The sequence below is a fragment of the Paraphaeosphaeria sporulosa genome (genome assembly GCF_001642045.1).
Source record: "Paraphaeosphaeria sporulosa strain AP3s5-JAC2a unplaced genomic scaffold CC84scaffold_2, whole genome shotgun sequence".
Taxonomy (NCBI): Eukaryota; Fungi; Ascomycota; class Dothideomycetes; order Pleosporales; family Didymosphaeriaceae; genus Paraphaeosphaeria; species Paraphaeosphaeria sporulosa.
Window position 1 is genome coordinate 528,212 of NW_017253361.1, and position 17,260 is coordinate 545,471.

Sequence of the window (17,260 nt, forward strand, 5' to 3'; positions counted from 1 at the left end):
GACCACCGGCCCAGGGTCCTCCTGGTCGACCCAATTTCACGCCGCATCGCGTCCTGGCTCCGCTCCTTTTTCGTGGCCTGCCTCGTCGCTAACCACTTGCGAATGATCAGCGAGGGGTCGGGAGAGCTGCATGTCTCGACACGGGGGCGTCGTCCGTCAGCCATTGAACAGCTATCCGGTCTCGCGTTGTGAATAGAATTGCGGCAGAGTCCCCTGTCCGCCAACACGCATCCTGTCTCTGACGCTCGCATATCGGGCAAGCCACCGAGTTTCAAGGTCGCTTGTCGTTATAGTAGAGAAGCTATTGCTGGGTGTACCAAATGCACGCATGGCGTTTTCGCCGAGACGATGACCCAGCCCAGCAACTAGTACACGACGACGAAGTCACAACCCCACGTGAATCGTGCCCACAGGTTCGAAGACCGTGGTGCTTGCGAAAAAGCTCCGGCCCAGCAGGCTCGTCGAGATTGGGTGTGCGTGTTGATGTTTCTTCGTAAATTTCTGCATGTGGACGCACGCAATTCATCCGTGAAGGATCGCAACAAGGCGGCAACCAGCCAGGGTCCCCACGAGATCGCCCCATGGCTGCTGCTTGTCCAGATGACCCCATCTTCGTAAACATACTCTACGTGCCACAGCTGCTTTCATCAAGAATGCATGCTCGATAGCCGCGGATGCACATCATTGCTTGGGTCTTGGGTCGGCACGATTCTACCGTGCTTCGAGAAGCTGTGGACCGGCACCTCTGATCAATCTCGGCGCAGCAGGAGGCATGCGCCGTGATAGTGCGCTGCTGCCCACTCGCATCCCTGGTCAGGGCACGATATCGCGTGGCAGGGGGCTTGAAAACCTGGCCTGCAACATCGAGTCGTCGTCTGTCGTTGCTGCGAAGTGCTGTAGATGCTGCTTTGGTCTATCGACATTAATAGAGGACGACATGAAAACTCTTCCTCGTTGATTGCTCCTGTAGATGTCCTGGCTAGTAAAGTCCAAGGCGCATGTAGCTCAGAGCGACTTATGCCGGGATTACGGCACACCGCGCCGTCACTTTGTCCGGCTGCATCCACGAAGTAAGAGTCCAGCCTAGGTCAAATTCACGTGCAGTCATAGCGAAGTTGCTTTGCGATACTTTTTGATTCGATGGATGCGGCTTTCGCCACTATTTGGTACATTAAGATTCGTGCGGCAGGAGTGGATACAACCCGACTTCAATCAAGCGAACCGCGATGTCTGCTAATCAGAGCAGGCCGCGGTGTGGCGGCCCTCCACAGTGCTTTTTCCAGAATCGCGATGGCTGACGGACGGTACCTGCCTGACATGGCACGCCGTGAGGTGGCGGGATTGGAAAGCGGGAGTGAGAGGCGTGGCTTTATATTAACAGTACCATGGAACCCATCTGCCACCTGGTTTTGACGTGGCCTATCATAGGGAGCATGCATAGGATCGTATATGAATGTGGGGAGGCCTTCCGACTCAAGTGAAGTCTTCTTCTACCTGTTCTTCGTCCTTATCCTCGTCATCAATGAGTCCCAAGTATCGCTGTATGGTTTCTGTGTCCAGAAGAGCTGATCTCTGTGCACCGTGCGTCAGTAAGATTCCAGCGCTAGGACCAGGAGTACGAGTAGAGAAAAGAGCGTAGGAGCGATGACGAGGTGCCACAAGCATGGGCATGTTCGTACCTGCTTATCCAAAATTGTTCTTGTGCTTTCTAGCATTTTCCGCTCTAGTTTGCGTAGTTGCGTGGCAAGGCGCCATGGTCCTGTAGGATCAGTATGACATGGCTGTAAGTGGCACGGCCGTGATTGACTCACTCTCCCTAATCAACCCCTCCTGCGTCGGGCTGCCCAGTGTTTCCAATGTTGCGAGCTGCGCATCTACACGACCCTGCATTAATACGACCGCTCGCAGCTGGAATACTTCCCATAGAGGATCCTGTTCCAGAAATGTACGTATCTTCGATGTGTCGTTTAACTCGCTCTCTTTCCAGAAGGCTTGTATCTCTCGGCCTCCGTCCACTGTCTGTCTCACTTTAAAATCGAGTCCTATAGAAATGACCAAGTCAGCGAAAGTGACCGTTATATTAGGACGATCTAGTGTAAACGAGGGTTGGTCGTCATAGTATGACGGGCATCCTGTTTACGTACCGTCTTCTTCATTAACGACTACTAGCCAGACAAAGTCGCTCTCCCATTCTATGCTGTCATTCTTGTCTACGAGGCGGAATCCAGGGGCTGTATTGCAGACATAAATTTTGGCAGGGCGAAGTGGGTCATCATCTGGTATGTCGAGATTGAGGAACATTATCCGGGCAGATGCCATTGAATCTTCAAGAAAACCATAGGAGAAGATATTTTCGCAAGCGCCTTTGTCATCACCATATCTGTTCTGGTTAGCTCAGCCGACTGTACTGGGGAGTGTCTGCTTCGTCTTGGATAGTGAATACATCGTGTATCTGCTGTGGACGTGTCGCGCACGAGGTAGTCAAACTAGGAGTCACTCACGTGATAGTTATCTCACCGCCTTCTAATATGTCTTTACCGTGTCGCAATATCAGAATTGCGTTCCCATCGTCGTCGGTTTCATACAAAGCGGCGGTAGCATCACCAGAAGCATGGTTAGCCATATCAATGCAAGGCACCATAGCATCTCCCACGCCGGGAAATTCGAGCGCTCGAGATCGGTACATGGCATCAACGCGCAACCAATCGTCAAATGTAAGCTGGAGAGGTCAGTGCAAGGACGTGGCTGGCTAGATGCCGTATAGCTTTGGGGGTTCACGAACCATGCCATCGTCCTCGTCCCACCAAAGTTTAGCACACCAATGTATATTTTCCGTCGCGGCGCGAAATGCCTCGAATTCGCGCAACAAGCTGTTCATTTTAGCCCGGACAGCAGAGCGAAGCGTAGTCCCGTCAAGAAGCTCGAGCTCCTCTTCACTCCAAAAAGTGGGAAGTAGTTCATCTGGGAGGTACTTGATGTACTCGGTGAGCGGCGTGTGAACGCCAACATCCTTGACGCCTGGGCAACAAATGGTCGCTTGGAACAGTAGAAACGTCAGAACTGCTCCTCGAGTGGTTCGTCCGAAGTCATCAAGAGCGTGGAGAAGCTCGTGGAGATGTTGATCAGATTTTGCCATCAGCTCGATGTTCTGCTTTGAGAGAATGAGTTCCTTAGGGATGGTCATCAGAGGCTCAGCTTTTTCGCCGATGAGTTCCCGTGCAGCTATCACTGTAGAGCCGCGATCCTCGAAGCCTGGTAAAGGGCCGACTTTGATGCCATCAAACTTGACGCCATGGAAACTGGCCCAGGTATGCAGACCTTGGATAGGCTCTCTCAGCCATCCTTCGGTTCTTCCTCGTCTTATCATGCTGAGGACGTCGAGTCGTTCTGGGCTTTAGTTGAGGGTGCGACGGCCGCTCCCTCAGCGACGGACGTTGACTGCACTCAGCACGCTTCCCAAGCTCGGATATGAGCAGTAGCCCGGCCAGTAGGCTGGGTCTATCGAGGCGTCGAAGATCCTAGCACGGCAGACTTATGCAGGAAACCGAGTGCGCACGTCGGTTGGGGCGTCTATGTCGTCACGCCGCGCTCAAAGCGAACTGCAATGGGTCAGCGAGGGAGTTCGGACCCAGCCATGACAACGCGCGCGGTCGCCAAAGCAAGAGCACGAGCACGAGCAAACAAACAAATAACGAGCAGGGGTTCTTCACCTCAAGGCGGCCCAGATGAATGCGAAGGGGGCCTGTAGTGCGTGGCGGTCGCCAGTGGGCGTGTGAAACCTACTAGAGTGGGCGCTAGCCGCTTTGGTTTGTTGACGTCGCTCCGAGCATAACAACATCTAAACCGACATTTGTACGGCTCCTCTTCCTTCGCTGGCTCACCACACACTTTGCATCTTTACATTATTCCTCCACCGGCCTCTGTCGCCGATAGCCAGCGCAACGCCCGCCCGACCACCTGCGCAAGCCCCTCCTGCACCAGCCCCCGCGCAGCTCAACGGACCGTGCTGTTGGTATACCGACAGTCCACACGACCGGCACCCTGACGCAGCGCATCTGTCGCGAAGCAGTATATCTTTGAGCGGTCGCGTCACTCAGCGCAATGTCTGCGCAGCAGCGATCGGCCAAGATGCCTCGCTCTGGCGCTGGAACGGCCTACGGCCAGGTCATCGAGTACATCCAAGGTCCGTCTCCAAAGCGCCTCGATTGCGCTTCTCGTTCTCACTGTTATATAGACCGGCTGTACCTGGCCTCCTTCACCAACCCTCCCAACGCCGACACGCCCTTCAAGTACTTGGAGCGTTCCAGCCAGTCGCCATCCAAGCGTTCAGCCAAGGCGCAATCTGGTCCCACCGCTGCGACCAAGCACGTCAACCCTCCCGTGTACTTCACCATCGACAAGAGTCTCCTGTACAACGCGTTCCACGCTGACTTCGGCCCACTACACATTGGCCACCTGTACCGCTTTGCGGTTCAGCTGCACGAAGTGCTGGGAGACCCTGCCAACGAGGACCGCGCGGTCATCTTCTGGAGCAGCGCCGACTCAAGGAGTACGTACACCGCTATGTATGCTTGGAATCATGTTGACAAAAGACAGGTCGCGCGAACGCGGCGTGCATTCTGGCCTGCTACATGGTCCTGATCCAGTCATGGCCACCTCATCTGGCTCTGGCGCCCATTGCACAGATGGACCCGCCCTGCATGCCGTTCCGCGACGCAGGCTACAGCCAGGCTGACTATGTGCTGAACATCCAAGACATCATCTACGGTGTCTGGAAAGCAAAGGAGGAAGGACTTTGCGGGCTCAAGGACTTCAGCCTCGAAGAGTATGTTATACTGATTGTTCACCAAACATGTCGCTAATGAATCCAGATATGAAAAGTACGAACGAGTTGACATGGGTGACTTCAACTGGGTGACGCCCAATTTTTTGGCGTTCGCATCGCCCAATGTGCAGCCAACGCACGAGATCCCCACAACATCACCCATGTATTCTACCCTGCCATCCACCATTGCCGAAGTTCAGCGATCCGGACTACCTACGCCGTTCAAGAATGTTTTGTCGCACTTCTGCGCAAGGAACATCGGCCTCGTGGTGCGCCTAAACTCGGAGCTCTACTCGTCAACCTATTTCACCAAGTTGGGCATTCAGCATCTGAACATGATCTTCGACGACGGGACATGTCCTCCGCTCTCATTGGTCCGGCAATTCATTGACCTTGCGCACGAAATGATCACGGTGAAGAAGAAGGGCATCGCTGTCCACTGCAAAGCTGGTCTTGGGCGTACGGGCTGCCTGATCGGCGCATACCTGATCTACAGGCATGGGTTCACGGCTAACGAGATCATTGCTTACATGCGTTTCATGCGGCCGGGAATGGTTGTTGGTCCTCAGCAGCATTGGCTACACCTCAACCAGAACACATTCCGGGAATGGTGGTACGAGGACACAATGAAGGCGAGGTATGCGGAGAAGATACCTGCGACGCCAACGAGGTCACCGCACAAGCAACGACTAGCTAGCAACGGTCAAACCTTCACTCCTCCCAACGGCTCCTCGAAGCGTGCTGCTCTTGGAGAGATCGAATCGAACGAGCGCAGCAATGCCGGTCACTCAATAGGCGTTCAAGAAGACAACCTTCCCGCGCCTACACCTGGTCAACCACGAAAGACCAGCAAGTTGTACGGTGGTGGTACCGGCAGGTCACCAATTCGGAACCATGAGAATGAGCCGTTCACCAGGTCTGAGCGGATCACTCAAATCAGTCAATTTGAAGGTGAATCCGATGAAGACTTCCACCTCCGCCAAATCGCACGAAGGACAGCATCGCGATCGCCCGTCGCAAAAGAACGCGACCGACGAGCAGTCAGCATGACGACAACCAAGACGACCATGACTTCAACATGGACAACATCATATGGGGAGAGCGATGCCGAGAACACCGCACCCGCAGGCTCGCACCCCAAGACGCCGTCACGAGAAAAGAGCGGAGCCGGCCACGGCGCCATCAGTGTCAGCAAAGTGCGCGCCAGCCCGTCACGGCGCAGCGCCGAGAATAAAAATGGCGTCCGGAAAACCAGCGGCCGCGTAGGCAGCGTAGGGAGCTCCGTGACGCGCACGCTCAGCGCGAAACCCGCGTAGTCGCGTCGATCCTCCACTTCTTCTTCGCATTCGAAAAGTATGACATGCGCGTGCTTGTGCATATGCATCTACGGTGTCCTGGCGTGGCATAACATCACACGAATTGGCGTTCACTGGTCTCGCATTTCTGCTGTCACGAAGTCCTCCTGTCTCGTCGCTCCTCTTCGTCCGTCTGACCGTCTGTTCGGTGCAGCCACCCGGCCGGCTATATCTTGGGCGTTTATCGTGTCGCAGCTCGGTGTATATGGGGGCTTTTTTTGCTAGGCGTTCGCTGCTGCTCTCTGGTGTGCTTTTATTTGGCTGCGGGGGAGTTCTTTTGTGTGAAGCTTTCTTGTTGTGAACATGCTCATGACTGTATGAATCAATGAAAGCAGTAGTATTAATCCGGGAGATGTCACTTGTTCACCCGTGTTTTGTGTGCTGGTGATGAATTATTTTGAGGTTGTGTTGTGGAGACCGCTTGGAAAAAAAAAATTCACTGCGAACTCTCCCCTTGTAACGGCACGTCTTTGTATCCCGAAAAATATCTCTGTTCATTTCCGCACTATCCACGATGAACACCAAACACATCACGTACGCACGATCCCCAAGTCATGGATACTGTCTTCCATAAATGCATCACTCTTACGCTAGATCTATCTACAGCGGCGGCAGCACCTCCCTGCAATTCGGGCACTGAAGCCGATACCGCATCCACCCCTCCAGACACGCTGAGTGAAAAATGTGCCGGCACGGCGTAACCATGTACGCACGCCTCTGCAGCGTCAGGCCGCCCAAGCCCTGCACATCCGGGCCGCCGCCGCCCGCCGGGATCACGGGGACCTCGAGGTCGGTCGCGCAGATGCTGCAGTCGAAGACCTTCTTGCCCTTGCCGCGGGACTCGCCGGGCTGAAGATCTTCAGACGCGGAGATGGGGGAGGGAGAGGAAGACGAGCCAATCGGCATAGTCGCACCCTCCTCGTCCTCGCGGAGCACAGGGTGGTAGTCGTACGCCGGGGGCGCCCACCCCTCTCTCACGAAGAAGCGACTCCCCAGCACCTCCTGCGCAGCCAGGACGACAATCTGGACCCATACCCAGCCGGCCAGCACCGCGAGGCCCTGCAGATCGGTCCGGCTGAACAGCACGTTACTCTCGACAGCATAGAAATATGCGATGGGAACGAGGCGCACGGCGGACTGGCCCAACACAAAGTCCCAGCGCAGCGCCTTGCGGCAGTTGCGCATGATGTTGCGGTAGATCTGGGGCAGCCAGAACGAGAGGTAGAGGAAGGAGAGGGTGTTGAAGTAGAAGGCGCGCGCGGTGGAGCGCATGGTGGTGAATTGGAGGGTGATGAAGAACGTGACAATAAGGAGGAAGCAGTAGCGGCTGTAGAGGGCGCCGAGTTCGGCTCGGGGCGAGGTTTCGGCGGGAGTGGTTGCGGCGGGGATATTGGTGGTCGGTAGGAGTGGCTCGTTGTCCGCTGGGTCGTCTTGATCTGGGGCGATGATAATAGGTGGTGGTGGGGGTGCAGGAGTTGGGGTCGATTGTGGTTGAGTGACTGTGGCAGGGGCGGGGAGGGTATCGCTTTGTGGTGGAGGTGGTGCGCGAAGCGGGGCTGGCGCAGGATTTGGTGTTGATGGAGGCTGAGGACTGGGCGGTGTTGTGGATGCTTGTTGGCGGTCTTGACGCATCTGCTCAGTGACCTGAACCGTCCAGATGTCCATCAAGAAACGGAGCTCCAACACAACCGAAAACAACGCTAGGAACGCAATTGTGAACAGTTGCAATTGCGATGTACCCAGGAACAAGTGCAGAAACACGAGGGCAAGGAACATGAAGCCGTCTCCCAAAGCCATCATGGCGATGGTATAGAAGCTGATCCGGTTCCGAGTGGACGGTGTTGCGGCTTCCTTCGCTTGTCTAATAATGAACATCAGCTGGAAGGCCAGGGTGACAGCGAAAGCAAGGATGCTTCGTTTGGCATCATCATTAAACTCTTCAGTCTTCAAACCAACTAGATGCATGGCTTCAGAAGGTGGGAAGTCCGGAGGACCTTTAGACTCAATGACGAAGCCGCAATCAGGAGAGAAGCCGACCATGTCCATGCTCATCTGGGAATGTAGAGGAACATTTGCTCCAGTGGGAAATCTAATCTCATGCTCAAGCCAGTCGAGGTCGGGCTGCTTAGCGGACTGGCCATGTCGATCGAGCAGCTGTACATGGGCTTCTTGGAGGAAGAGTATGAATTCGCAATGGGTCGTAGCCATGACCCCCTCGGCAGCGCCTTCTACGGCAGATGACCAGGGGTTCCAAACGGGAAACGGTCGGTCCAGCTGGTTCTGTATCGTCTGGTGTATAGTCTGATTAAGAAGTTCTTGGGAACTCAAGTAGAGGTGTGGGGAGAGTTGTAAGTGAGGCAGCGCGAAAATACCGGAGAATCTAAGATGGTCAGCGGGAGACAATACCGGTAAACGCGACAACGCAAGCTTACCGTTCGCTCGTTGTGGTCAGCACAGCGCCTCCAAACTCTGGGAAGTGTACCCCGTTGAGGTTGAATTCCCACCAGTTATCGCCCCAACTCTCGGCATCCCCGATGACCACCTTTGCCTTGAGCTCACTCATGGTCCGGTTCTCATCTGTCCGCTGTCGACCGTCCACCTCTGTAAGATGCAACCTCACCATGCCATGTGATCCTGTGAGATTCCTGTCGAAGTCACCAAGCTGCGCAAACTCGTGTATGTGGCCGGTTGCATTCAACAGGTCGAGCGCAGGCCGCGTCCGACTCAACGGGCTCCGGACCCATTCACCCTGTACGAATCCCGATATGTTCCTGTACACCGTCTCTTTGCGTGCATCGTCATGCTTCCCGTCTAACCAGCCCTGCGCCCTCTCCCCCAGCACCCCCTTCATCCTCTCGCGTGCCCTGCTCTTAACGTCTCCCAGCACATCCCACGTGAACGCATCCTGCTCCCTCAGCCCCGTGATGTTCAGCCACTTATTTTCCTTTGCGTCAAAATCGCCCCATCTGGTGCTGTTCAGGATGTCGAGCTGTTCCCACTCGCGTTCGATGACCTCGTCGTAGCGCGATCGCGTGTTGAAGCCAGGGTTCTGCGGCTCGGGCGAGTTTATGAGGAGGATGAGAATGATGAAGAACAGGAACTGGCGCGGGTCCCGGCGGACTTCCATCAGGGTGGTTGCGAGGTTGCGAAAGCCATCGAGGGGCTGCAGCTCTGCTATGTAGAGGCGGTGCCTAAGCTGGGGCACTCGGATGACGCTCCCGCCTCGGTGGTCCGCAGCCACGTGCATTGGCTTGGCACTGGTGTATCAGCAGATAAGTACACGATCGGACAATGTTACAACGGACGACGTTACTCAGAGGCCGTGGGAGAGCGAGCACAGACATCGAGCCATAAAACCATTCACTCTACGCAAGCACCCCTAGGATACGTGTTTGGAAGGTTCATTGTCAATGCATGCAACGGCATGAGAGCATCTTAAAGTAAGACAGTACTTTGTAACGATTGGCATTTCTACAAAGAGCAAGGGGGTATTGATTAAAAAAAACATTTGTACAGAGAAAAGAGTCCTTCCCAATTACATCGTTTCATGCCCGCCATCGAAACGCCACCCACAGAACGACCTCGCGCCAACCACGAACCCGTCAGGACACCAAGAAACCATGAATCTTTAGTTCATACAACTTACAGCTCACTATGCCTATCGGACGTTTGTTCTTTAATCAAAGCAAAGCGCTGACAGCCGCTGGTGGCGCAGCCTCCAAATCGATACGCTGAACGTTCTGGCGAAGCTCGCTGGAAGTGCGGAAGAGGTTGGAGAAGTACTTCTTGGCCTCCGAAGCTTCGGCTCGGAGCTTGTCGTTTTGCTCCCTCTTGAGCTGGAGCTTTTCTACGTTGCGCTGGAGGCCGATTTGGACGTCCTTCGCAGGGCCTTTGAGCGCACGGCGGACCTCGGAACTGATTCGAAGGGCATTGGAGTGCGTGTAGTCGATGGCTGCTAGCTGAGCCGAAAGCTTCGCACTCAGGCGATGCGGCAGGGACTTAGGCACGGATGCCAAGACGTATGAGATTCCGATGGCGACTGCAATGTGAGTTAGCTACTGATAGCGCGTGGAGTGATGCTAGGATGTATAGATATTTGTACTTACCACCCGCAATGAGACCAGGGATGATTAGTCTCCGAAGGTTGTTCGAGCCAACGATCTTCGCTGCGCCCAAGGCTCCATCAAGCCAGCCAACACCGCCTACCAAGCGGCCGCCTACTACGCCCGCTACGGTGACAGCCATGCCTGTTCCTGCAACCTTCTCTTGTCGCTCCCACAAGCTGACAACGTCGAAGAAGTCCCACACCTCAATGTCGATGTCGACCTGGCGAGCAAGTGCATGGACTGATTTCCTGTACATCCTGTCTGGCCGGAACATGACATCGGTATGCATGTTACCGAGGTGCAGTATACCCAGATTCTTGATGCCATTGTAGCCTTGAGCAGCTTGCGTACGAGCGTTCTCTTCGCATAAACGTACGCTTTCCGTGATCTCATGCAACATTGAGTCGCGAATGTCTTCCGCATACTGATAGGCAGACAGCAGGCCTGGATATTCGATGCCCAAATCTTGCTCTCCCACCTTTGCTATGCAGTCGTTGAGTGTGTCTCGAGTATGTCCGTAAACTTCTGAGGTTGTGTCTTCAACTAGTCGATCTACGGCCTCTCCAGCCTCTGTTCGCGATTTTTTAGATTCTTCGAACTCGGGCTCCAACGCGTCCAATTCCTTCTTTACGCGCTCAAGTTCTGACTGGGCAACGTCCCGGTTCACAGTGGCCAGGTTGTGAACGTCACCAAGGACATTCAAGAGATATGTCTTCGCAGGCGCCAACTTCGATCGGGCTCGCTTCTCGAGAACGAAGCGTCGTAACGAAGTCTCCAGGTCGCCAAAGTCCCTCTCTTTCTCGGGCTCTTTCCCTTTCCCTTTGTCCGAGGGGTCGTCGTCACCATCATCGCCGGGAGAGTGAGCCATTGGAATAGCGTTGCTGGACACGAAATGCACTAGTTCGCTAGATTCCTTGAATGTTGCCGGACTCAGGCCGTGAACCTGCTTAAGGATCATTTCTTTGCATCGCTGCTGGTCACGAATGACGTCGAATCCATTGACGACCATGAAAATGTAGGCCTTCTCACGCGCGGCAGTGAAGATGAAGTTCTTGGCCGACTCGGTGAAATGGTTGGCGGCGGAAACAACAAATACTACTACATCGATCTCTTCTTGGCGAGCAAAAACCGCGGTAGTCTTGACGGAGTCCGAGTTGAGACCAGGCGCATCGATGAGTGCAATGTCGACCACGCCGTTGTTCAGCAATGACTCGTCCACGGAGCGGATGTCTTGAACGTAGACCTTGCACTGTGAGAATCGTTCGTTGTCTATGACGATCTTCTCTAGGTCAGAGAGCGCAAACACGGTATAGGTGCTTTCGTCGTGACGATTATATATGGAGCCTTGAGGCACGGCATGGACTTCTTCAACGCCGCCATTCTCCCGGAAATCCAAAACCTCGCAGAAAATGCTGGTACATGGCTGTTGGTCTTCCGGTAGGACCTTCCTTCGGAGTAACGCGTTGCAAAAGGTTGACTTTCCCGCGTTGAGATCACCAGTGACAAGGACCTTACTTGATGTGTCCTCAATCCTCTCTTTTATAGCGTACAGGTGTCGAACACTCTGCTGTATTTGGCCGTCGAGCAAGGAAGCAATCGATCCTTTCTCCAACGAGTGCACAAGATCCGTCTGTGTCCGTCCGCCCATGCGGAGCTCAAGCTTCAGCACAGAGAAATCGTGTGCAAGCTGTGGTGTGATGAGGCGGGGCTCGGGCTTCTGTTCTCTCTCCGCGGCAGCGCTGGACTCTGCCTCAAAGTCGGACCCTAAAGAGGTGCCCGCACGGCGCGGACCTCGCGGACGCTCGGGAGATCGGGGTGGCTGGAAGTCGCCTATCGCAGACTGAGTGTGTGCTAGACCAGGCCTGGATTGCGACCGGACGTGGGCAGCCGGCTTTGACTCGGCGGGTATGGTAGGGTAATGCGCAGGCCATTTGAGGTTTTCTTCTTGAAAGCCCTTCAGTATGTCGATAGTCCCATGTATAGCCCGGCCAAGTGCGTTTTTGTTCTGGTTGTAGCGCAGCTGAAGCACATGGCTGCGCTGCCTGTCCTGCTCGGAGGATGTGGTGCTGCTGCCAGGGATGGGTGTGGGTGGTGCGCTCGGTCTGTCTTCGCCAATGCCTCCGTGCCAGCGACCAGCTTCTCCGTCCGCCATGCTCCCACCATAGCCCGAGTCTTGATCGAGCATTGAGATCAGGCGCGCAGCCGCCTCGGGGGTCGACCCAGAACCCACCGTCATGTAGCCCGGAGGCGGGCCATTGTCGCGACCGCCACCGGAGGATGACGATTCCCCAGGGGTCGAGGCTTTTTCGGGTTGCTTATCAGGATTCATGGGAATTACGTGGTGTGGCGGCTTGAGAAGGCTGATACCATTTCGCGATTATCGAGTTATTCGGGGTCGAGGGTGTAAGTCTGGTGAGGATGAGGAATGTCGTAACGCCATGGAAAGCGGGAGGCCAAATCTTCGGCGCGCCAAGCGCACGTGAAGCAAGCATTCATGCCCCTGCACTTCAACCCACTGTTTTCACTACGTCGGATAAATTAACCGGCCATGCGAACACTCCCGAGCCAACAGTCGACCCACTATCCGCTATCACCTATTGTTTTGTTGCACTGAAACTAGTTGCCCAAGTGCAGTAGACTTGTAGTACCAAGGTCGCTGCCGAAGCTAGGGCCGACCGCCGACGTAACAGGCACCATCTTGAACACAACGCCCGCCGCTTGAACACACCATACAACCCCCGAAGTCTTGCCCTTTCGCTCACTATGAACGTAGGTACTTTTATACAAGCGCATTACAAGCTGCTAATGCCCGCACAGATCGTGGAATGGGCCTTTGGCAAGCGCATGACGCCCGCCGAGCGTCTGCGCAAGCACCAGCGCGCCCTCGAGAAGACGCAACGAGAGCTCGACCGCGAACGCGTGAAGCTCGAGAACCAATCGAAGAAGCTGGAAAATGATATCAAGAAGAGTGCAAAGGCCGGACAAATGAATGTAGTCAAGATACAGGCGAAGGACCTTGTGCGGACCAGGAGGTGCGTCAACGCGGTGTTTGGGCAGACATGGTACTGACACCTCTGTTTAGATACATTCAGAAGTTCTACCAGATGCGCACCCAGCTTCAGGCCATATCCTTGCGGATACAGGTGAGTCGGCTGAATACTACAGTAGACATTGGCACTAACTCTCCGTAGACGGTCCGCAGCAACGAGCAAATGATGCAGTCGATGAAGGGAGCCACAAGTAAGCACTTCTGTGTTCTCGCTACGAAGGTACTTGCTGACCATGTGCAGAAATACTCGGAACTATGAACCGGCAGATGAACCTCCCAGCACTACAGCGCATCGCCATGGAGTTTGAGAAAGAGAATGACATGATGGATCAGCGGCAAGAAATGATGGACGATGCCGTCGACGATGCCATGGGCGTAGAGGATGAGGAGGAGAGTGAGGATGTGGTCAACCAGGTCATGGACGAGCTGGGCATCGATCTCGGCCAGGCTGTGAGTGTGACCCATATCTGCACTGGTTCTTGATATTAACGGCATTGCAGCTTGGAGAGACTCCGAACGACATCCAGAAGTCTGCAGTAGCGGACAAACGCGTAGCACAGGCTGTCGGTGGTGGAGCGGATCCCGGTGATGATGACCTGCAAGCTCGGCTGGACAGCTTGAGACGGTGAAGCTGCTACAGATTCAATTACAATGCGACGGCGTTGCGGGATGGAAGGGGCTATCATTTGCTGGTCATGTGGAGTTCTTGGGTGGGCATAGTGCATGACGGACAGTTTACGACCGGGCGGGGTGGGTGGGGGGGTGCTTGTTGCATTCTACGTGAAATCGTCACCCTATGCAGTGGATAGGAGACGCAACCCAGATAAACATATCATGCTCGGGGGCGTACAACCACAAACACACGGCACCATTGAAAAATCCCTATCCGTGTTTGCATCTGCCCCACTTAACCCATGCACTTGGTCAAGATCTTGTCGATCACTGGACAAGCGCATTCCTTATCCAAGAATAGCTTCTCCTCTGGTGCGTTACAGGGCTGTGTTCATTTGAACAAGTTTTGTGCGTGAACGAGGTGAGGACACGCTGAGACAAACCGGCTGGTCGCGGCTTGGGCCGCGGTGGCTGAGCCACGTCCAGGCGGGATGTTTGTGCAATCAAGCGGGGAACTGGTGGTGAAGTAGGGCTGCTACAGCTGCATCCCCGCACTTGAGAAGCAAGCCGCGTGCGCTGGACGGGTGAACATTATTATGGACGCCGTGCACCTCGGCCCTAAATAGGCTGCAGGCCCACTCCAAGTTGTGTTGCCCAGTCTTTTTGCGCCTCTGCCTATCCTCATTGCGAACGCACGTCGATTCCCACGAACCCGTTTCCCGACGTCATTCGCTCTAGCCCAGCGCCTAAGTGAACTGCGTCTTTCACCACTTCGCCTACCACTTGCTCCCCTCTACCCTCCCCTGCCCGACCTACCTGCCCTCATATCACTACTAACCCCCCTACCTCGGGCACGCTACATCGCACGAAGTCCCTTCCTCCGGTACGTTTGCGACTCGGACAGGCCGGCAACGTAAGCAGCTCCGCGCAGCAAGCGGCCAAACGTGCCCGCCCTCTCCCAATAAAACTGCCCGCTTGTAGTCACTTCTGCGCAGATATGCTAATATATGTTCTACGTACAGCAGCTGTCGTCACTACACACGACGCGTCGCTCCTCTTCGTTGCCTGCTTGTCGCAGCCGCACCCGTCGCCCTACCCCGCGCAACGAGCGAGTGTCTTCGCAAACCCCTCAAACTGGCTGGAAATAAGCGTCGGAGTTTCTCCAACTCGGGAGGACTGTTAAACAGAATGTTTGGCACATCACCTGGCAAAGATGATGAAGCTACAATAGACATCTCTGCGGGCTCGGACGCACTCAGGGCTTCAAATTCCACCGACGCTGAGAAGCGCCACAGTAATGCGCAACCTGTAGAGCGCAAAGCCACCGAACCCAGCACCATCTCCGAAAAGAAGCGGAGGAGTAGCACCGCGTCGCGTGCACGAGACATGTTTTCGAGTGCAAAACAGTCTCTCCACCTTGGATCGTCGCCTACGTCTGGCACGGGTGCCGTGGAGAAGACCGTGCAGACGCCTATGCAGAAGCTCGGAAAGGCCGACCCTGCGCTGAGTGTGCCCCAAGGGTCATTGAACAACTCAGCCGGCGAATCGCATCCAGGACCGCACTCCACTTTCCGCGTTGGTGTGACGGAGGATAAGAACAAGAAATGCAGGAGGACCATGGAGGATACGCATGCGTACCTTTACAACTTCCTTAGCACGCCAGCCCCAAACTACAACCCGGAGAAGAGCCGCGGTTCGCTTTCGGATGGGTCTAGCTCTACAGACCAACAGGTTGTGGAGACTGACAATGGATATTTCGCCATCTTCGACGGACATGCCGGAACCTTCGCCGCAGACTGGTGCGGCAAAAAACTACACCTGCTACTTGAAGAGACTATTCGAAGAAATCCGAATACGCCCATACCGGAGCTTCTAGACCAAACGTTCACGCTCGTGGACCAGCAATTGGAGAAGCTGCCGTTGAAGAACAGCGGGTGCACTGCCGTGATAGCAGTGCTGAGATGGGAGGACCGTGTGCCGAATCAGGCTTCGTCTACCGGTTCCACCTTGTTCTCAGCTGCAGCTGTAAAGGGTGTGGCCGAGGCGGGTGACAAGCAATCAGAGTCGACCAGTACGGCTGAATCCACTTCGACAGCAGAAGGTGCCCAGGAACATCTGATAGAAGCCAAGTTGCGGAACGATGCTAGTCGCCAGAGAGTCCTCTACACGGCAAATGTAGGCGACGCCAGAATAGTGCTGTGCCGCAACGGAAGGGCTCTCCGGTTGTCTTACGATCACAAGGGCAGCGACGATAACGAAGGCCGCCGTGTTGCCAGTGCTGGTGGTCTGATACTCAACAACCGCGTCAATGGAGTTCTGGCGGTCACGCGAGCATTGGGAGATGCATACATGAAGGATCTGGTCACTGGACACCCTTACACCACAGAGACGGTGATCCAGGCTGATCAGGACGAATTCTTGATCCTCGCTTGTGATGGAGTAAGTTTTAGTGTGCTTGGAGTGCATCACAACTAACAATGAATAGCTCTGGGATGTGTGCTCCGACCAAGAAGCTGTCGACCTTGTCCGCGGTATCCACGACCCGCAGGTAGCCTCGAAAACCTTGGTAGAACACGCTCTTGCACGGTTCTCCACGGACAATCTGTCATGCATGGTGGTTCGCTTCGACAACAAGGCCCTGAAGCAGCGCAAGACCGAGGCTCAACTTGGCGTGGATAGAGACACGCCTGGCACGAAGCCAGGCATCAGCGAAGCAGATGCCATTGTGGCACAAGCCAAGAAGGAAGTAGGAGAGCCCGATGTGCCGGTTGAGCGTGTTGCACAGGAGATAATTCACGAGGAGGAAGCCGGACAGGAGGAGAATGGTCCGGAACTGAACGCGGACGCGGTGAAGGCTGCGCGGAAAAACCCTGGATGATAGCAAGATTCAGACTGCGGGGGCATGTACGTTACGATGATAGAGAAGCCTGCCAAGTTGAGAAGAGGCAGGTGGTTCGCGATTGCGGGTGGCAGGCAGCGGCCATGCTTTGGGTTGCACGTTGCGGTGTCGGTGCGGTTTCCTTTCCATGCGTCGATTCCCTGCACCTCGTTAGCTGTACCATGTAGCCTGGCTTCCGTGCCAGGAAATCTACCATTTCGGATGCAAAGCGCAGCCAAAGAAAAGCCAGACGCGCCTGGGTGCCTGCTGCCGTCCTGCGCCCAGCGGCGAGGTCACGGCGGCATGACTCGCGGCGTTCTCCGGTTGTGAAGCCCCTCGGGGCCAGGGCCCGCGATGCCAGAGGCACGGTTGAGGAGCCCCGCGCTAAGAAGCTCGAAGGCCCGACAGTGCAGCCGCGCGGGACATCAAACAACA

At 55.2% G+C, this 17,260-nt stretch overlaps 5 protein-coding genes across 5 annotated transcripts; 3 read left to right on the plus strand and 2 right to left on the minus strand.

Annotated features, from left to right (window-relative positions):
* Nucleotides 1-1,123: 1,123 nt before the first annotated feature.
* CC84DRAFT_1160524 (SET domain-containing protein) lies at nucleotides 1,124-3,743 on the minus strand. The gene is made up of 7 exons (XM_018177520.1): nucleotides 3,711-3,743; nucleotides 2,783-3,599; nucleotides 2,502-2,719; nucleotides 2,145-2,380; nucleotides 1,812-2,042; nucleotides 1,680-1,759; nucleotides 1,124-1,572 (listed from the first exon to the last, which is right to left on the minus strand). Exons 2-7 carry the CDS (start codon nucleotides 3,365-3,367, stop codon nucleotides 1,474-1,476), a joined length of 1,449 nt encoding a protein of 482 aa, XP_018039718.1. The 5' UTR covers nucleotides 3,368-3,599; nucleotides 3,711-3,743; the 3' UTR covers nucleotides 1,124-1,473.
* Nucleotides 3,744-3,851: 108 nt separating this feature from the next.
* CC84DRAFT_1110678 (phosphatases II) lies at nucleotides 3,852-6,530 on the plus strand. The gene is made up of 4 exons (XM_018175261.1): nucleotides 3,852-4,183; nucleotides 4,235-4,549; nucleotides 4,597-4,825; nucleotides 4,872-6,530. Exons 1-4 carry the CDS (start codon nucleotides 4,102-4,104, stop codon nucleotides 6,139-6,141), a joined length of 1,896 nt encoding a protein of 631 aa, XP_018039719.1. The 5' UTR covers nucleotides 3,852-4,101; the 3' UTR covers nucleotides 6,142-6,530.
* Nucleotides 6,531-6,657: 127 nt separating this feature from the next.
* CC84DRAFT_1110683 (uncharacterized protein) lies at nucleotides 6,658-12,540 on the minus strand. Its single transcript, XM_018175262.1, has 5 exons — nucleotides 12,185-12,540; nucleotides 10,287-12,148; nucleotides 9,918-10,219; nucleotides 8,613-9,343; nucleotides 6,658-8,560 (listed from the first exon to the last, which is right to left on the minus strand). The coding sequence occupies exons 1-5, from the start codon at nucleotides 12,520-12,522 to the stop codon at nucleotides 6,781-6,783; spliced, it is 5,013 nt and encodes a 1,670-aa protein (XP_018039720.1). The 5' UTR covers nucleotides 12,523-12,540; the 3' UTR covers nucleotides 6,658-6,780.
* Nucleotides 12,541-12,818: 278 nt separating this feature from the next.
* CC84DRAFT_1136948 (charged multivesicular body protein-like protein 2a) lies at nucleotides 12,819-13,964 on the plus strand (the record flags this gene model as incomplete). The annotated part of the gene is made up of 6 exons (XM_018176121.1): nucleotides 12,819-13,055; nucleotides 13,104-13,318; nucleotides 13,369-13,429; nucleotides 13,478-13,526; nucleotides 13,577-13,785; nucleotides 13,836-13,964. The coding sequence occupies exons 1-6, from the start codon at nucleotides 13,050-13,052 to the stop codon at nucleotides 13,962-13,964; spliced, it is 669 nt and encodes a 222-aa protein (XP_018039721.1). The 5' UTR covers nucleotides 12,819-13,049.
* A 1,369-nt stretch (nucleotides 13,965-15,333) lies between these two features.
* Nucleotides 15,334-16,825, plus strand: CC84DRAFT_1082385 (protein phosphatase 2C isoform beta; the record flags this gene model as incomplete). The annotated part of the gene is made up of 2 exons (XM_018173978.1): nucleotides 15,334-16,386; nucleotides 16,433-16,825. The coding sequence occupies 2 exons, from the start codon at nucleotides 15,334-15,336 to the stop codon at nucleotides 16,823-16,825; spliced, it is 1,446 nt and encodes a 481-aa protein (XP_018039722.1).
* Nucleotides 16,826-17,260: the final 435 nt, after the last annotated feature.